The following is a 16,988-nucleotide window of genomic DNA, read 5'->3' as shown; positions in this document are numbered from 1 at the left end:
CAATGCTGGTGAGTGATGTCACTGCAGTTAGTGAGGACAAAGCTAAACTTAGCATCTATTATTCATGTGTGTCACTGATGAAGCTAGGAACCATCCATGTGCGTATTACTTGCAGCAGCGCTGCAGTTATATCATTCCATAGGCCTCCAGATGAAACGTTTTGGTTTTATAACTCCGCTGTGTTCAAGGGAGAGTTCTCATTCATTCTGAGTGAGAATAATTTATAGATGCATGAGAAAAAAAAAAGATTTCCGGTATCTCATGAAGAGCTATAGAAGGACAGACTCCAAATTTTTACGCATGACGTTTTTAAGGACTATAAAAGTTTGACTCAAAACCATTTAGGCTGGCTTTCAGTCAAGTTTTCCTTAATATTCAGTCGTTGTTTACTTAGATTTTATTTCTATTTAATTATCTTTTACATCATTTGATTGTATTCTTCTTGGTTATTTTAGATTCCACTACTACTGTTGTGATTTTAAATCTCAATCTGCTTCCACTTTTTATGACATAAGTTTAATAATTTTTGTGTGTACATGTCTTCCTCTGTTTCCTCAAAACAGCTGAAAGTTTCTGGGACATTTTTTTTTTTTTTTTGTTCTTCATTTTACCCACTTTGTCGTGTGTTTCTAACCTGTTCAAAACACAGAGTTACACCCATTTGTGTTAAATGTATAATAATAATTAATAATAATAATAAATCAAGGACTCGTTTCTGGTTTAAAAATATTTGCTGTTGCCACAGTAACTACTCTCATTCATGTCTTTCTGATTAAATCTCATAAGTACAAGAAGCACGTTGCGTTGGACTCTCCTGATTGGACAACGCTTGGACCATACCATATTGGAAAACAAAGGAGGGGGGCGTGACATTTGGAGCATCACTTGTGTTATTTACCTTCAGATTTATTTTTATTTTTGCAGAATATAAAAAGTGATATTTACAACTTGAATTGACAGAGAATAGTAATTAATTCAAATATAAATTTTAAGTAGAAAGTGATGGCAGCACATGGACACTGTAGATGTTCATCTTTAGAGAGGTTTCAGATGAGTGTAACACTGATTTCGTTATTATTTTATTTATCTATTTATTGTTCTAACTAGCCACACTCACGCATGTCTATGATATATAAATCGTATTTGTTGAATCAGGAAGCTTTAACAGGAAGCTGTGATTCGGCACAGTGCCTGTCACTCACCGCTAATGGGAAACCTCAGGTTAGGTAGCGCCGCTGTTCCGCCTCCTTCAAACTGGCAAGCCGTTGTAGTTAGCAGCAGCACGGCGAATGTTACTTTGAATATCCACTCATTGAATGAAAGTCAGGGGCAGGCTGTGGCCAATTGCTGCAAACATACCAAGGTTTTCTTACAGGGTGGCTTGTGGACGATTGGCGACACTGTGCGAGCATTAGTGCGACTGGTACACCCCGACAGAAAGAGGTTAAAGGCGGTTGTGGAAGGGAAAGGTAAGGGACATTTGCATTTACGTTAGCCAGAGAGGCTTTCATTCACCAAGAATTTCTGGTTAGACAGGTAGGTTAGCTACACTGTCAAGCTAACTAATCAATGTTACTCGCTGATTAAGTATGGTTTTTTGCTCATTAATTAAGAGCTGACGCGTCGCATACGTGTCCAGGTTAAGTTGGAGCACTTGTCCGTACTGTACGTGTATAACTGTCATTTCCCGCATCCCCGTGTCACTGCTACTCAGTACTGTTAATATTAGCATAGTAGCTAACTTACGGATATCACGTTCCATGTCACTAAGACACGCTGGCTAGCTGCTTTCGCTGGCTAACCTTGCGTGCTTTTAATGTTTCTTGCTGGAAGAGCTTCCCTTCATTCGGTGTGGAAGCAGTTTGGGCTTCGTTCGGAAAGAAACCGACCCCGGCTGTCTCTGTGACCAAGGAGCAGGGGGAAGACTGCGCGGCGTGTGAAGCAATGCAGCGGGTCACGGCGCAGCTCGTCGCCGGGCTGCTGGCAGCGGTGCTGTCTCTGCTGTCCGAGCAGTGCTGGGCAGACGGCGGGGGCCCCAGCCTCGCAGAGCGGGTTATCTGGGCTGTGAACGCCGGGGGAGACTCGCATGTGGATGTGCACGGTATTCATTTCAAGAAGGACCCTTTGGAAGGGAAAATTGGCAAAGGTGAGTCTGCTTGATAGAAAACGGGTTTTTATTTTTATTTTGTATTTTATTCTCTGCAAATGAGCGCTTTTTGGGATTTATTTATCAGGCACTGGTGATTAATAGAACATCGCTAAAATGAAGGAGCTTCTTTGAATCGCTTATGTTCTCAGCAGAAATCATCTGCATGGTGTGGCTTCCGCAAGAAGCTACAAACTAATGAAGAGTCAGCATAGAGCGCTGCAGCCCCGCCCCTCTCAACATGGAGAGGAAGCAGGTGATAATATGTCCAATTAGACGGTGGGAATTATTCTGTCAGGGCCAGATTTACAAACATGAGGGGCCCTGGGCTGGAGCAAGTTCGGTGCCCTTCCCACGAAACTTTCTCGAAGGTTTTCAGGCTTTCTGAAGGTGATGCTAGTTCTTTCCTTATTTTGAAATCCATATTTGGGAGCATTTTGTCCTTTCTCAGGAACCAGGCTAGTTTCCTGGGAACTATTACTTCACCCCTGTGTTTCCAGAAGGGCACGAACAAATGAGCAGCGTAGAAATTTACCTTGATGGCAGCTTACCAGGAACTTTTGAATGGAGTTTTTCAGAGAAAGAGAGCCAACTATTTCAAACTGGTTTTATTTGTTTCAGTACTAGTCACATCAATTCAAATAAGTCTATAGCTCATATTGTTTGTTAGCACAAACTGTAGTAGATTTGAAATTGTTGACATAGAAGCTTGCAATTGGAAAAGTAAGACATTATTTCCTCTGAAATTGGACTTTTTACTGGAAAAGTCAGAGCTTGGTGAACAACCCTGAGTTTATCTAATATGGCTACAGAATAATAAAAAAAAAGCCAAATTAGTGATTTATTAGCAGTTGTAATGTATTTTTTAAATCCCATTAAACCAATGGCACACACAGTGCTTAAAAAAATCCACTTGTGAAAATGTTCTTTTAGTGTTGGGTCTCCTGTGTTTTGCTTATGTCACTAATAATAGTTGCACCAAGACAAATAACAGTCTGTCCGACTTGCAACAGAGCACTCTCAACTCAGGTGTCATGTCTTTCCCAGCTCCTAGCACCGACTCTTGAGACTAATCAAATCCCTGGTTAATCCTGCAGTGAAAGTAATAGCTTAGGCTTAGGGAAGGGGTCTGCAGCCCTCAAGGCCTGCAGCCCTGCAGCCTTTAAAGTCGTAGTGACTTTGAACAAGTTTTAAAATGTAGTCGCTGTGACAGAAGTATGGACGGTAACTTCGTTGCTTTTATTTTCACAACGGGAGAGTCTCTCCACCACGCATTTAACTGTCAAATGAGATATTGGTCAACACCTCTGCAGTGCGGGGAGTCACCAGTCCCTACACTGGGACGGCGACGGCTCTGTTCTGGACTCCACAGTGGAAGCGTTTGCCTAATAACGGCCAGACGAAATGAAATTTCCAAAGTGGGTAAAAAGTTCCAGGCTTCATTGGCGAAAGAGAAATTCAGTCTTTTCTAAAAAGTGATGAGCACCAGAATCAAAGATGGATGCATGAAGAATGTCTTCATGTGATGTGATGATGGTCGAGGGTTAGGTTGGTGTTTTGTAAGATCATTTTGTTATCGGGACACATGGTCTAATGAAGATGGGTAAAACACAGAGATGTAAACGTGGTGCATTTGTCTCAGTTGTTGCAAAAAAACAATGTTTGACCCAACTGAAGATGAGCAAATAAAAAAAAAACTGAACTAAATAGTGGATTGTTGTTTTCAAGTACTTAATACAAAATAATCAGATCTGAAATGTTTAATCTGCATCTGAACGGTCAAGATTATATCCATAATTTTACTTTTTTCTTTATATACAAAAATCACAGAAGACAAAAATGGCTGTCATAGAAACAAAGTCACTGTATTCAGCTACCAAGTCAACAAGAACTAATTGTTATAATTAAAGTAACTTTTGGTTGTTATGGCACCAACATCCCACAACATTCAAACACTAATCAACATGAACTCAAGTAAAAAGCGTTCTTTGAGCATTTTGAAGATTAATTTTATTAATCTGTTTTTGCGCTAACAGGTTGACCTTGTTGGTACTGATTGACAAACATTCACCTGCTAAACTCTTATAAAACTGCTACATTCAGTCCTTTCAGGAGGAAAGGAGTACATTTTAAGCTTCAGTTTGTTCAGTTTATTTATTTTTTTTTTAGCAGATTTAAGAACAGAGGGAGTGGCATCTAAAAATCTTAATACAGGATTCTTCCACATTTATTTTTAACTTCCATTTATTATAATGTATAAAACCAGATAGTATGGGATGAGATAGATGCCCAACACTTCCCAACCTGGTCCAAACTTCACTCAGACGGTTATTTTCCGCCTGTAGTCCTCGCTGAGAGTGAAGCAGTTTATTTCTGACTGCCTCAATAAGGGAACACTGAGTGATAACCTTGTTTCAGACAGAATGAGATTATTCAGATGTGTTTTGGAAAAAGGGTCACTGGTTATGTAATTTGGACTCCTTGCTTGACATAAAACATTTTCCGGTTTTGGAATGCGAGAAGTCCTGTGAGCCTGACGCTGTCCTCTTCTGTAGCATCTGATTACGGGGTGCGTCTGCCAATCCTACGCTCCAGTCCCGAGGACCAGATTCTCTACCAGACGGAGCGGTACAATGAAGACACTTTCGGGTATGATGTCCCCATTCGTGACGACGGAGACTATATACTAGTCATGAAATATGCAGAGGTTTACTTTGCACAGTCACAGCAAAAGGTATGGCGGTTTGTTACATGCTGACGTCAGGTCGTTTGTGTGTGTTTGCTGGAGGGGAACTCTCCAGCAAACGGACTCTCAACTGGAGGGCAACTCCAGCCCCTCCAGTTGAGGGGCTGGAGTTAATGCATGTTGACTGATTTGACAATGTGTCCCCCCAGGTGTTTGACGTCCGCGTAAACGGCCACACAGTGGTTAAGGACCTGGACATCTTTGACCGAGTGGGCCACAGTACCGCTCACGATGAGATAGTGCAATTCTCTATTAAAAAAGGCAAGCTAAGCGTGCAAGGCGAGGTGTCCACCTTCAACGGCAAGCTCACGGTGGAGTTCGTAAAGGTGAGTGGAGGTTATGTGGGGAGACGGCGTATTTCTTTAATTTTTTTTATGTCACGGTTGGTCAAACTTTGATTGATTTACTGAGGGGAACACCCACAAATCAGCCTCAATTCCCTGACTTTTTGTTTGTTTCATTCAATCAGTTTTAATTAATCAGTGTGGATGTGTCTAAGTTTGAAAGGCTCATAAATATATTCATAAACACAAAAACAAAGGATATTATCTATAATGTCAATGTGTTTTAGTTAGTTTTATAAACGCACAATATACAGTACTTCGTTATATTTTCTATTTTTCTTTATTTCAGTTAACAATAATGTTTTCTCAAATGCAGTTTTCATTAACTTGCTAGTTTTTAGTTTACTGTAAAAGCCTCAGTCTGCATGCATGTGGTTAACAATAGTCACTCCACTGCTACCAACTTAGCAACTTAGTTGCCAAAATCAGAATCAGCAGGTCAGACTTTTTAAAGATCGGTGATTGGCCAGACAGCTGCAGCCGGTGCAGCCCCGGTTTCAACCGTTTAATTGAATCTTTAGGCTTTTGTATCCTTTGACTTTTCATAAACGTGTCTGTGATAAAAGTTGTCCGTTATATCAGATCTGTCGGAAACGTGCAGGTTATCTTCTGCATATCACATCTGTTTTCACAGTCAGGCGTTCTGGGCAGCAATTTCTTAGTTTGACCTCTTAACAAGTTATTCATTGAAATCTGATTTCATGCTCTGATAAATGGTTGCACTATATAAGCGTTCAGACTCCAGAGTTTTGCTAGATTTTTTGGGGGTGTTTTTAATTTAGTTTTCATCAACTTTGTTTTCTAGCAATCCTTAAATCAAAACGGAGAAAAGTACCCACGGTTATTTTCACTGCAACAGGAACTTTTGCTTTCTGTTTCACTTCATTTTAGTGTTTTTTTTTTTTTTGCTGCATTCGTTTCGTATAATTTCCTGATATTCACTTCTATTTGCTTAGTTTGTTGCACATTTTTTAAATAAAATTGTAGCTTTATTAATAGTTAACCCAAAATGTTTAACTGTAAGATGTGAACTTGGATTTGTGTCCTAAAGTGAAGTGAAAGATCTGATTCACCTCATGTTTACAGCAACTGGTACCATCAAAAACCCCAGACATAGATTTTTTTTTTTAAGAAACGTAAAATGAATTGCTTTGGTAAAAATCTGAACATACTCTGTTGATCCCCAAGGAGAAATTAAGAAGATAAAAAAACAAACAAAAGAAAAAAGACTAGCACCGACTAGAGGTGGAGGAGTTATGATCTGGGCTTGTCCTGTAGTTTCATGATTAAACTCTGTTTTCTGAACAGGCGTGACCCGGTCAGCCTGAGTGTTTGTCAGCGATCCTACCCATAACAGCAGATCTACAGCAGAATCAACATTCAGGACGTTTCAATCTTTCTTCGTTCAGAGCATTTAGGTCATGTGACTACCTGAACCAAAGACTGCAGAGTCTGAATTTTTATTCAGAATTCATCAAAAACAAGTTTATATAATCACATAAATGTAATAATGAAGTGGGGCTGACAGTGAGTCTGTATGTAACTCTGATGATGGCTCAACATCAGATGTGTTGAGGTGCACAACCAGCTTTACAACCAGCCAATTCAAACCCTGCAAATAAAACGGCTCACCAGTTCTACACCACTGCTTTAGCCCAGGCTGACTTTAAAATAGAAAATGCATAGCCAGCATTTGATTTAAGATAACTTTGCTTCTTGCCATATAAATTATACACACCCCTGATTTACACTCTTTGATGCAGGGAGTTCAGGAGCTATTTACAGATTGGTGCATGCAGGGATTAAAAATAATAATAATAAAACCAAAAGGTTTGCAAGCAAATGAATTTAGGCTGAAGTGGTAAAAGGTGACGTGTTCTAAAAAAGTTTTTACAGCAGTTTTTACTTCTTCTTTTTTTTTTTTTTTCCCATCTTGGAGAATAATTGAACACACTTTCATTCCCTCCCTCTGAAACGAGGCACTCTTACTGTCCTACTTCCAAATCTTAAAACTCCGCTACGGGGAAACTCAGATTTGGTTATTAAGGCTGAGGGGGGGGGGGGAACTGTTTTATCATTTCTATAATCTTGAACATTGTAGCATGATTCTCTAACCCTTTCATCTTTAAAACTCTGCTCTGTGATTCAGGGTTACTATGACAACCCCAAGGTCTGCGCGCTCTACGTCATGAAGGGGACTTTAGAAGGTGAGTCTCCTAAACACCTTTAGATCTGTGTTCCAACTCTGTGGCTTTGAAAAGTATTCATGCCCCTTGAAAGTGTTTTGGGTGTTTTAACTGGTGAATTGCTCATTGCGACTTTCTTAACGGCAGGTGTGAATACTTTCACAAGACGCCGTTTAGTTTGTTACATAAGTACAAACCTGCTTCATGTGCTTTTTAATCTGATTTGTGCTTACAAGATGTACCGAAGCTTCAACCTCACCCCGGCCTGGAGAAGCACGAGGATGACGAGGAAGAGGAGGAGGAAAGCGAAGCAGGCGAGGAAGGCGGGAAGAAAAAGGTCCAGCCGGGCTCCAAGTACAGGGTCCAGTCGGGCCCCCGGACGCCGAACCCTTACGCAGCCGACAACAGCAGCCTAATGTTCCCCATCCTGGTGGCGTTCGGAGTCTTCATCCCCACGCTGTTCTGCCTCTGCCGGCTGTGAGCTGAAACTAACCGAGGGAGGGGGGGCAGAGACGCCAGCAGGCAGAGCATGAAGAGAGAGAGGAGGGGGGAGGATGGAGAGGAGGTCACCGTGACAACAGCAGCACAGGTACAAGCATCCACACAGGAGAGGGAGCCAAAGGCCGGAGGAAAATCATGACGGAGGACGAGAAAAAAGAAAAAAAAACAGACAAGTTATCGGAAAGCCACTGCCAGACGAAGCGAAGCGCTGCTTTATTAGGAAAATGACAAAAAACATGTGGGAAGTGTATTCTGCTCGCTTCTTCGAATGTGTTTCGCATTCACCTCTGCTGACACTTTTTTTTTTCTTTTTGAACTATCTTAGTCATTTCCATTAAAAAAAAAAAAAAAAAACAAAACAAAAAAAAAAAACAAGAAACCGGCTGGGCAGGATTTCCAGAAGTCCTGCCCGTCATGCAAGAAGCCACAGCTCTGCAGCTCAGAGATGCTCAGGAGCGATTTGGGTCTGGGCCAGTTTTCGTACGGGGCGCGGCACGGGAGCGCGCGCTCCCTCACAACTCCTGCTCAGCATCCGGTAAGATGCGTTCGGCTCAAATTGAAAACGGTGCTGCTTGGAAATTGGGTATCTAGAATAGAAAGTGTGAGTGAGACGGTGTGTGTGTGTGTTTTTTTTTTTTTTTTTTTTTTTTTTTTTTTTCAGATCTAGCTGGCCTTCTGTCATCTACCTGCCATACGTCGCTGAAAGACGGAGGGAGTTACGCTTGAACCAGCTCCGTAGCTGGCACTTTGTTTGCTGTCCTTTCCTCGACAACACATTTTATTGCGGTGCGTTAAAACAAAACCGTCTTTGGAGTCTTTTTCACCCAGATTCTGATTTGTAGTTGTTAGAAATACCCAACGCATTTTAAGTTGATTACCGCTCCGAACGTGGATCCGTCAGGACTTTGTCATTGTTCAGAGACAAAGTTTATGCTGTGAAATGCTGAAGTATCCATAAAGGTCAAACAGGTGCAGCTCAATAAATTAGATAACCATGGAAAACATGTAGTTCAGAAATTTGGTTCTAAAAGTGAAACTCTTGTAGATTCTTTAAAAAAATAAAATAAAAATAAAATATATATATATATATATATATATAAATAAATATTATGGCTTACAGCTAATATCCCAACATTTCAAAAAACATATTTAATACAGAAATGTTGAAAAATATCTCCATCGCCACATCTTGCCAATCGAGTACAGAAACTAGGATCAATAAAGCAGATGTTATTGTTCTAGAAAATAAAATGTGCATCTTAAATATTGTCACTTTCCTAAAACAATGATCCAAGTCAGTTTTTTAACTAAAGATAATGTAGGCAAAAGAAAAATTTATACTTTTGACAAAAGGCTTTGACCATTATTTCAGGAAGGTGACGATGTGCTGTCAGATGATATACTGATGTTAGACTAGATTTAAGAAAATAATAATAATACTGATAATACCTGAACGACACTAACAGATGAAATGGCTTTCCAAATCAAAACGGGACTCCTGAAGCATCCTGAATCTTCTCCAAACTCTTATAGCTGAAGCTGTCCGTGTCATTAGTTCATCCTTTCCTACCACACTTTTTCCTTCCACTCAATTTTTCATTAATGTGAACTCAGACCAGCTTTCTTCATGATTGTATAAGCCAAAATGATGTTTCTATAATAAATAAATTTTGTTATGCGGTTTTCATTAGCTATAAGCTATAATGGAAGCTTGAAATACTTCACTCTATAGTGGATCTACATAGAGGTTTTTAGTTTTAGATCCAAATTACATTTATTAAATAATAAAACCTTTTGTTTATTGTGTTGCACCAGTACAGCCTTTTTTTAATGTTTTATCCATACATTTATTTACTTGGCATGCATGCCTCTGTTTCACCAAAGACTTTATGCTTTTTCCTCTTCAGCAGACGGAGGAGCTGGCCCGTCTAATCTCAATGAGCGGCTTTCTTCAAATTGCCAACAATACTCACAGAGAGCGCCGTTCATCTAAACTTAATCAGACGGCAGATTAAAGTTTAACATTTTTCCAACCTCTTCCAGGTAGTGAATTTTATTTCATCTTTATAAATCGAGGGTTTCCTCTCTGTGCCATGGACCTGTCAGCTCCTCTGTCTACAACGAGGCCATCTCCATGTTTTAAGCGTTTTGTTTTCCGTGCCAATCGGCGCGCGCACGTTCCACGCGTCCTGCAGGTTTCCCTCGTTTGCACCACAGCTCTGTTCGGCAGAGTGAGAAAGCACAACAATTAGAAGTATCTGATGTCTACCAACTTGCTACACTCGTTTTCCTTTTGGCCTTTTCAAGCTGTGTTGTCTTAAGCGTTTTTTTATTTTTCTTTTCTTTCCTGTATGAGTTTGTTCTGAAAGTCTGGTTTGATCAGTCTTAGTTTTTTGGATGACTGTGCGCTGTGCCCCGTACGTGGAGTGAAATGCGGCGCTGTTCCTCGTTTTCTTTTTTTTCTTTTTTCTTTTTTTTATTTTGGTCGAGTCCTCGTGAACCCTCCTGTTCATGGATCTAGTTACCTCTCTCAAGTGCTTTTGCTCTTACTCCAAGGATGACTTTGAAACTTTGCCTCCTCCCTTCAGCGTTCCTTCCCTCAGCCTTTCCCTCTCCAGCATATCAAAGTACTTTTGTATACTGGAGTACTCACTTTTACGTAAAAGTACCGTTTACGATAACCTACTGTAAATGGTACTTCAGGTGGGAAAGAAAAACAAAAATCAGATGATGGGGATCCTTCCACCATCTTTGATTCTCCTCTCCCTTTATTTTTTAATTTTGTTATACGGTTTTAAAGAAGTTTTGTGCCAGAAACTGTTGGGTCAGTCGTTTTTGCAGTTCTGCCTCGGCTGTTTTTCTCTTCCCTGATTGAAATCAGAAGCAGCTTTTCTTTCATCTGTAAAGAGGCCAAGCGTTCGATTAGTTCAGCACCAAAGTCTCTATTGTCCTCCTGTTCGTCTACACGGTTGCGTGTGTAAATATGCGGTACGGAAACCGGTTTTGGTCTCGTCGTCGTCTTTGGGGGTCTCCTGTCGTCGTTGTAGCTGAGGTGTTCGTTCGGGTGTTTAAATTTGTGGCCTTTCATTCTGGGCGGGGGGAGGAGCGCTCGTTGGTACATAGCGTAACAGGGAGGGATAAAATGACAAAAAGTCGCATTAAGTGGCTGTTTAGAAAATTTAAGATGTCAGGATAATGTGGGATCTAATTTAAATCGGAGCGGGGCTGACTCGGAGATGTTTTTTTATTATGCCTGGATTTGTTCGATTTTTTTTTTTTTTTCTTTTTTTTTTTCTTTCTTCCTCAGGATCTGTTTTGAGTTTGTGAAACATATTTTATTGGTGTGACATTTTTGCACTGCCTCATGTAATTGTTTTTTTTTTTTGTTTGTTTTTTTCTTTTCGTTGCCTTGAATTATTGAATACATCGTGCTTTACCATCGTTCGCCTTGAGATTGCTCTTTTGTTCGTTGTGCAAGAACATCCTGGCTGCTTTGTCGTCGAACAGTTTTCAGGGATTTCTCATTCCGCGTGTTAAGAAGCAGATCAGCAGAATTATTACACCTAAAGACTCACTGACCTCAATTTTACAAAGGAGCAAAGCCAGTCAAAAAAAAAAGAAAAAAGAAAATCCATCCCACTCTTGATTTCTAGGACCTGTTGTTGTTTGTCTATCTCAGCTGAATGAACTAGACTGGAGTTTGTTTTTGTCTTTTTCTTTTTCTTGCCACACAGGAACCAAAGAAATGTCATCATTCCATCTAATTTCTTTTATACAGTCACGCAAGATTGATTTCAATTAGAGATGCACCGCTCTGGATTTTACTTGCTGATTTCAACATTTCCTAATAGGTTGTTTTTTGGGGGGTTTTCTGCACCACAGGAAGGAGAAAAAAATTACTCCAACGGAAAATATAATTTATGCATCAAAGGACAGATTCCTATTTTTATTTTTTTTATTAAGCTCAAAAACAGCATGTTATTTGATGCCTCCATTTAGTCTACCATTTGTAAACTGGTTTCAGTTCCTAGTTTTTCTGCATTTAATAAATGGGAGGAAAACCAAATTTGTTGATTGGAGGGAAAAATCAGCCGATTCCCTGATGAACCAATCGGTGCATCTCTACTTCAAATGTTTTTTTTCTTTCATCTCACCTGATGAGTTGATCGAAAAATGTCCTCAGATTTTTTTTTTTTTTGAAAACCTCGTTTCTCCTCCTTGACTTAAAAAAAAAAAAAAAATCCAGAACTCATGTTGGTAATAACAAATGTTCACTGGCGTCTTTGCTTTCATCCTCCAATCCACCCAGATTAGCTGAATGAATTGGACTCATACACAGTGAGACGCGGCTGAAGAGCAGAACGGCTCGCTCATCAGTCGTACCATCAGCCAGGTCTGCTGCCGGTCACGCGGTGCGATTGTGTGAGAGAATGAGATTGTTTTGCTACATACTGTAGATACACATGTCGGAGAAACGTCCGAGAAGGCGGCAGCAGCAGGTGGACTGAAAATATTTGTAAGACCTCTGATCTTGTGACGCAGATGTGGCATATTTCAAGATGCAAGATGGGGGAAAATTGCTGATTTATGCTGTATCTTTTTAATAAATGTGCTATTTTTATCAGAATTTGGCCTCAAACTGTTTTCATTTTGTTTGGGTCTCCGGCGAGATTGAATGTGTCTTTGTGTCGGAGAAACTGCTCGGACCAGAGTACATATCGGATCTCTTCTGTTTGTTCAGGTGTTCACCTCACCTTTCTTCCACCTGCAGCTCATGTATGAACACAGTGAACTGAACCCCATCTAGTACTGATGCAGATGAAATGATATCCAAGTATTCTGGTAATTAATTTTTATTGAAGTGTAACTTTGTGTGTTGATTTGTAACATTTCTGATCAAATTGTGGCTGAAAACCCAAAATTCAGTTAGAAATGTATCCTAAACGAATATTTAAATATTCAATGAATATTTAATTTCATAAGTAGGGCTATAAACATTCAACTTCTTACTAAAAATGACAAGGAGTAAGAAGATCACATTAATTCAGCTATTAATGTACTTTATTTCCATAGTTTTTTTTAAGTTCTCGTTTTTGTTGCTGGGGATAGACTCAGATTTTCTAGACTAAATAAAACCCAAAAAGTTGTCCATCTTTTAAGAAAAAACTTAGTTTTATTAAAATATAGTAAGTTTAATTGCTGAGCAGATGGAGGAGGAGGAAAAATTCTCAATTATTTTGTGCTTTTATTTTTTGGAAAAACGGTGTGTATGGAGCCTCAAAAACCCTTGAATAGTCATTTCAGAAGTGAAATGCTACTTTTATGGTTTACAAAATAATTCTAATATACAATTGTGTAATCAAAATTGTAATAGTCTCACTTTTTTGCTAAACAAGTACTGAAATGAATTTGGTTTTCCAATAATATACCAACTTATGGAGATTCAAGTGTAAATATTATCGTTGGATCTTTTTTCTTCTTCAGAGTAACATGAATTTAGCTGAGGTTGTCGAGGTCGCAGCTCCTGTTCCCACGCTGCGTTTGTTCAGGTGTCCTCACCACATTTTCCCACAAGACTTTAATCAGAAGCTGATATCTTGAATAAGCTGAACAATGTGGACTGAAACACATCTGGTAACCAAGAAGACCACACATCATTTTTCCAGAACCTTTTATCACCTTATAGAACAAAATATTTACATAAAATAGTTATATATTTAGCATGCAAAACCAATATAAATTATAAAACTTGACATCAAAGTGCATAATACTGTTAAAGTTTTTAGCTTTCCTGATGGATGAAATGCCTCCACACTGAAAAGTCCCATCTTCATGTGTAAAACAGAGCCATGAAAGGAGCGTCTGAGAGATGAACACCCCCACTTTCACAGGGGACCCCCGATCCGGCCCGGCTGCAGCCCAGAACCAGGCCCACGTCCCAAGCCAAACTTCTGCTATGGTTCCTATCGTGCCACGCTTCTCCGTCGGCGTCCTGCACAATTCCTAAAGACGTCTTTTTGTCCTCGCTGGACAGCAGTCTCCCCAGCTGCGCGTTTACCAAGCTACGACTTCGGCCTCCGTTGCCGGCCGCCTCCTGCAGGAGCCGGAGGAGGAACAGGAGCTCCACTCGCAGCTCCACTGCATCACCACGTGACGCTACGCTGTACCTGCAACGCAAAGAAACGTTGCATCCAGGATCAGTTTGTTCCTAAAGGTGTGACATCTCATCTAAAACAGGAAAAGTCTTTCTTTTTTCTTTTCTTACCTCGTCGGTAAATTCCTCTTCGCCATGAAGGGGATGACTGGGCTGATGTCGAGACCCAGCGGGTTGGAGAGTTGGAGATGAAGTTCAGCTCTGGAGACCGTCGTCGCCAAGATCTCCCTGGTGAGGACGAACTCCACACCTGCAGCTGGAGGGGGAGGGAGCAGAGCATTCAGTCCAGGATTTTCATTACAAAGGAAAAGTGTGGTAGGAAAATGTGCAGCAGGAATAATCACAACGTTGAAAGGATTTTCAAAAACCCAAACCACGAATTCCCACGATTTTCAGCTTCCGATCCACAAAATAAAAGCAGAAGAAACTCAGGAATAAATATTTCTATCAACTTCATTCTGTCTGAAATGAAATGTTTATTTCGAGCAAATAAAAGGTTAAAGAATCCAAATATGTCTCACATTATGCATATTTACGCATCAAATTTTTACTCATCACAATTTCTATTCTTTTCAAATTATATACAATTGATTATCTCTCTAATTATGTTAATTAAGCAGAGGGAAAATGACTGCACCATGTGTTGATGTTTTAACGTCCTTGTTAATCTACTGGAAACCTGAATAATTTATGGAGAGCATTAGACCCGGCTGGATTCCTCTGTATGCCGATGACATAGTCGTCGTCTCAGCAGCAGTGATCACGGCCTCAACGTCCAGAACGCCGCTTCACGTTTGATTCTTCTTTCTCAAAAACAACTTGTGGCATTTATGAGCTCACCATTGTTCGGCCTGCGTGTTTCTCACATGTGTTTCCTACGCATCATTTCCTCTTTCACAAAAGCCTCTCTGGAGTCTTGTCATGCACTTAAGCTTGGTATAAAATGATGCGTTACAATTTTGCATTAAAAAAAACTCCTGACTGTAACACTGTCAGTGTGGTTCTCAGCTAGACCTAAAAATGACCACATTTGCATTTCTAATGTTAGGATTGAAAACTGGGTCAGATCTTATGGCACTAGCCCAGGGCTGCAAGGTTTGGGGGGTGGAGGCCCAAAGATTTAGGATCCTTTTGCAATGAACACATGTCGCACAAACACTCCAACACCTTATATAAAACTCAAAGGCTCATATGAAATGTGGAGTTTTGGTATTGCTGCATTTTTATTAGTGTAGGATATGCAAATTAGATGTACTTTGGAGTGTGTGTACTCCATAAAGTAAGCAATAAAATAACTAAATTCCTGTTTCAGTCAGTCTTGACTAAATCCTGCATTGCAGTTACAGACTACAGGAAGTACAGTTCATGTTATTGTGTTTCATTTATTTAAATATCTGTTATTTATTTTTAAACTTCCTAAATGTCACTCGCTCTCAGCCTGAACCCAGGTTCACAAACTTGGGTCAAAAATGAGGAAAGCTGCAGCATTTCTAAATCACATGTAATAAAACATGTGCTAACAAATTAAATGTTTGTTGTTTTAGGATAGACCGGAAGATTTTTTTTTTATTTTTTACTATTGCTACTCAACAGACCTTAATTTGAAGTTCTGTCAAAAGAAAATTAAAAACTTTAGTGGAGGCACCTCACCGTTGCCATTTCTTTTATCATTTAGTCTTACATAAAATTTCCGGACAGGACTGCACAGCGGAGCAGCTTCCTGGCAGGAGGAAGGTCCAGCGGAGCTTGCATGTTCTCCCTGTGCATGCTTGGGTTCTCTCCTGGTACTCCTTCAACGGTCTAAACCAGATTACCTCGTCTCTCTAAATTGTTTGTGTCCAACTATAGGCAAGAACCGGAAGTATTTATAGGATCGCTGACCGTGTTTCCTCACCTCCTCTCAGTCTGCCTTGAATCCCCTTGACACTCCTGCAGCCCACTCTCTCCTGACAGCAGCGGTAAACGCGCCGGATGAAGGTGAAAAGCGACTTCCCGGGAAAAACCAAACCTCGAGATGGTCCAGGGGAAAAGGGCCGCACGCGCAGCTGCAGCACGGTGCTTCCGCGCTCGGGAGCCGGCCGCGTGTTTTCCAGCCAGGCGGCTCCCAGCTCGGCACAGCGCTCCCCGTGCGCCTCAGCGGCCACCCCGCGCCTCCACCGCCTCACTCCGTCCGTGCGTAAAATCTCTCCAAATGGTCCATCTCGGGCTCGCGGAGACTGTAGCAGAAAGCCGAAGGAGTCCACTGCGCGACCTAAAGCTCCAGCATCGCTTGTGAGTAAGATAATAACAGAAATAATCCACATGCAGCTCAAAGCGGCCATGATGACACCCTAAATTCTCTGCGCTTTTTTATTTTGAACCGTGACTTCTCTCCCCCGCGCTATATACCCCACTGACAATGGCTGCAGCTCGTTACTTAGAATTTGAATCCCGACCCTCCTCACGATGCCTGCCCCTCTCTCTCTCTCTTTCTCTTTTTGTCCCTGCGCCTTAACTACTCATTTGACCCCCACTGCTTTCTTCTAATGCGCCTGCATAATGAGGCGCCCCGAAGCGCGTCGACCGGGTCCATTCAAATTCAGCCAATCAGCTAATGACCCTAATCAGTCCGCGCTTGGAGCAGGCTTATTTACGGCACATTAAAACACCGACACTGAACTGGGACTGAAAGCAGGGGGGAAAAAGTAAATTCACACATCAGTGTTTGGTTATTGCACATGCTGCTGCTTTTTTTTTTTTTTTTTTTTTTTAAAGAGTCCTTTGGGACAATAAACGAGGAGGGAAAAAAAATGGGGGTAAAATTTGGGGGTCACATGCCAGTCCCTGCAGCTTTCAACACGAAGAGACAAAAGCTCCTCACACAAAGCCTGAAGTCTGTCATTTACTGCAACTAACTCCTCCAGGGGATTGA

At 40.8% G+C, this 16,988-nt stretch overlaps 2 protein-coding genes across 3 annotated transcripts; one reads left to right on the top strand and one right to left on the bottom strand.

The window, feature by feature from the left end:
- Positions 1–873: 873 nt before the first annotated feature.
- On the top strand, positions 874–12,550 carry mlec (malectin). 2 transcript variants are annotated; one of them, XM_008417546.3, is made up of 6 exons: positions 1,333–1,469; positions 1,912–2,146; positions 4,702–4,880; positions 5,042–5,218; positions 7,386–7,443; positions 7,659–12,550. In XM_008417546.3, the coding sequence occupies exons 2-6, from the start codon at positions 1,945–1,947 to the stop codon at positions 7,901–7,903; spliced, it is 861 nt and encodes a 286-aa protein (XP_008415768.1). In that variant the 5' UTR covers positions 1,333–1,469; positions 1,912–1,944; the 3' UTR covers positions 7,904–12,550. The 2 variants fall into 2 exon arrangements, with proteins under 2 accessions (XP_081466626.1, XP_008415768.1); XM_081610500.1 differs by lacking the exon at positions 1,912–2,146 and having other exon boundaries at positions 874–1,469.
- Positions 12,551–13,557: 1,007 nt separating this feature from the next.
- LOC103469695 (uncharacterized) lies at positions 13,558–16,889 on the bottom strand. The gene is made up of 3 exons (XM_008417552.3): positions 15,972–16,889; positions 14,189–14,333; positions 13,558–14,090 (listed from the first exon to the last, which is right to left on the bottom strand). The coding sequence occupies exons 1-3, from the start codon at positions 16,396–16,398 to the stop codon at positions 13,754–13,756; spliced, it is 909 nt and encodes a 302-aa protein (XP_008415774.1). The 5' UTR covers positions 16,399–16,889; the 3' UTR covers positions 13,558–13,753.
- Positions 16,890–16,988: the final 99 nt, after the last annotated feature.

This window comes from Poecilia reticulata, chromosome 9 (genome assembly GCF_904066995.2).
Source record: "Poecilia reticulata chromosome 9, P_reticulata-male-v2, whole genome shotgun sequence".
NCBI lineage: Eukaryota > Metazoa > Chordata > Actinopteri > Cyprinodontiformes > Poeciliidae > Poecilia > Poecilia reticulata.
Note: the sequence above shows the minus strand (reverse complement) of the source record. Positions and strands in the feature narration are given on the sequence as shown.

Excerpts from the sequence above, each read along its gene's own strand:
- mlec (XM_081610500.1), top strand. The coding sequence starts at position 1,208 with ATGGGAAACCTCAGGTTAGGTAGCGCCGCTGTTCCGCCTCCTTCAAAC. Across the intron at positions 1,470-4,701 it reads GGCGGTTGTGGAAGGGAAAG|CATCTGATTACGGGGTGCGT; the intron begins GTAAGGGACATT and ends CCTCTTCTGTAG. Across the intron at positions 5,219-7,385 it reads TCACGGTGGAGTTCGTAAAG|GGTTACTATGACAACCCCAA; the intron begins GTGAGTGGAGGT and ends TCTGTGATTCAG.
- LOC103469695 (XM_008417552.3), bottom strand. The coding sequence starts at position 16,398 with ATGGCCGCTTTGAGCTGCATGTGGATTATTTCTGTTATTATCTTACTC. Across the intron at positions 14,334-15,971 it reads TCAAGGCAGACTGAGAGGAG|CTGCAGGTGTGGAGTTCGTC; the intron begins GTGAGGAAACAC and ends CTCCCCCTCCAG. Across the intron at positions 14,091-14,188 it reads AAGAGGAATTTACCGACGAG|GTACAGCGTAGCGTCACGTG; the intron begins GTAAGAAAAGAA and ends TTTGCGTTGCAG.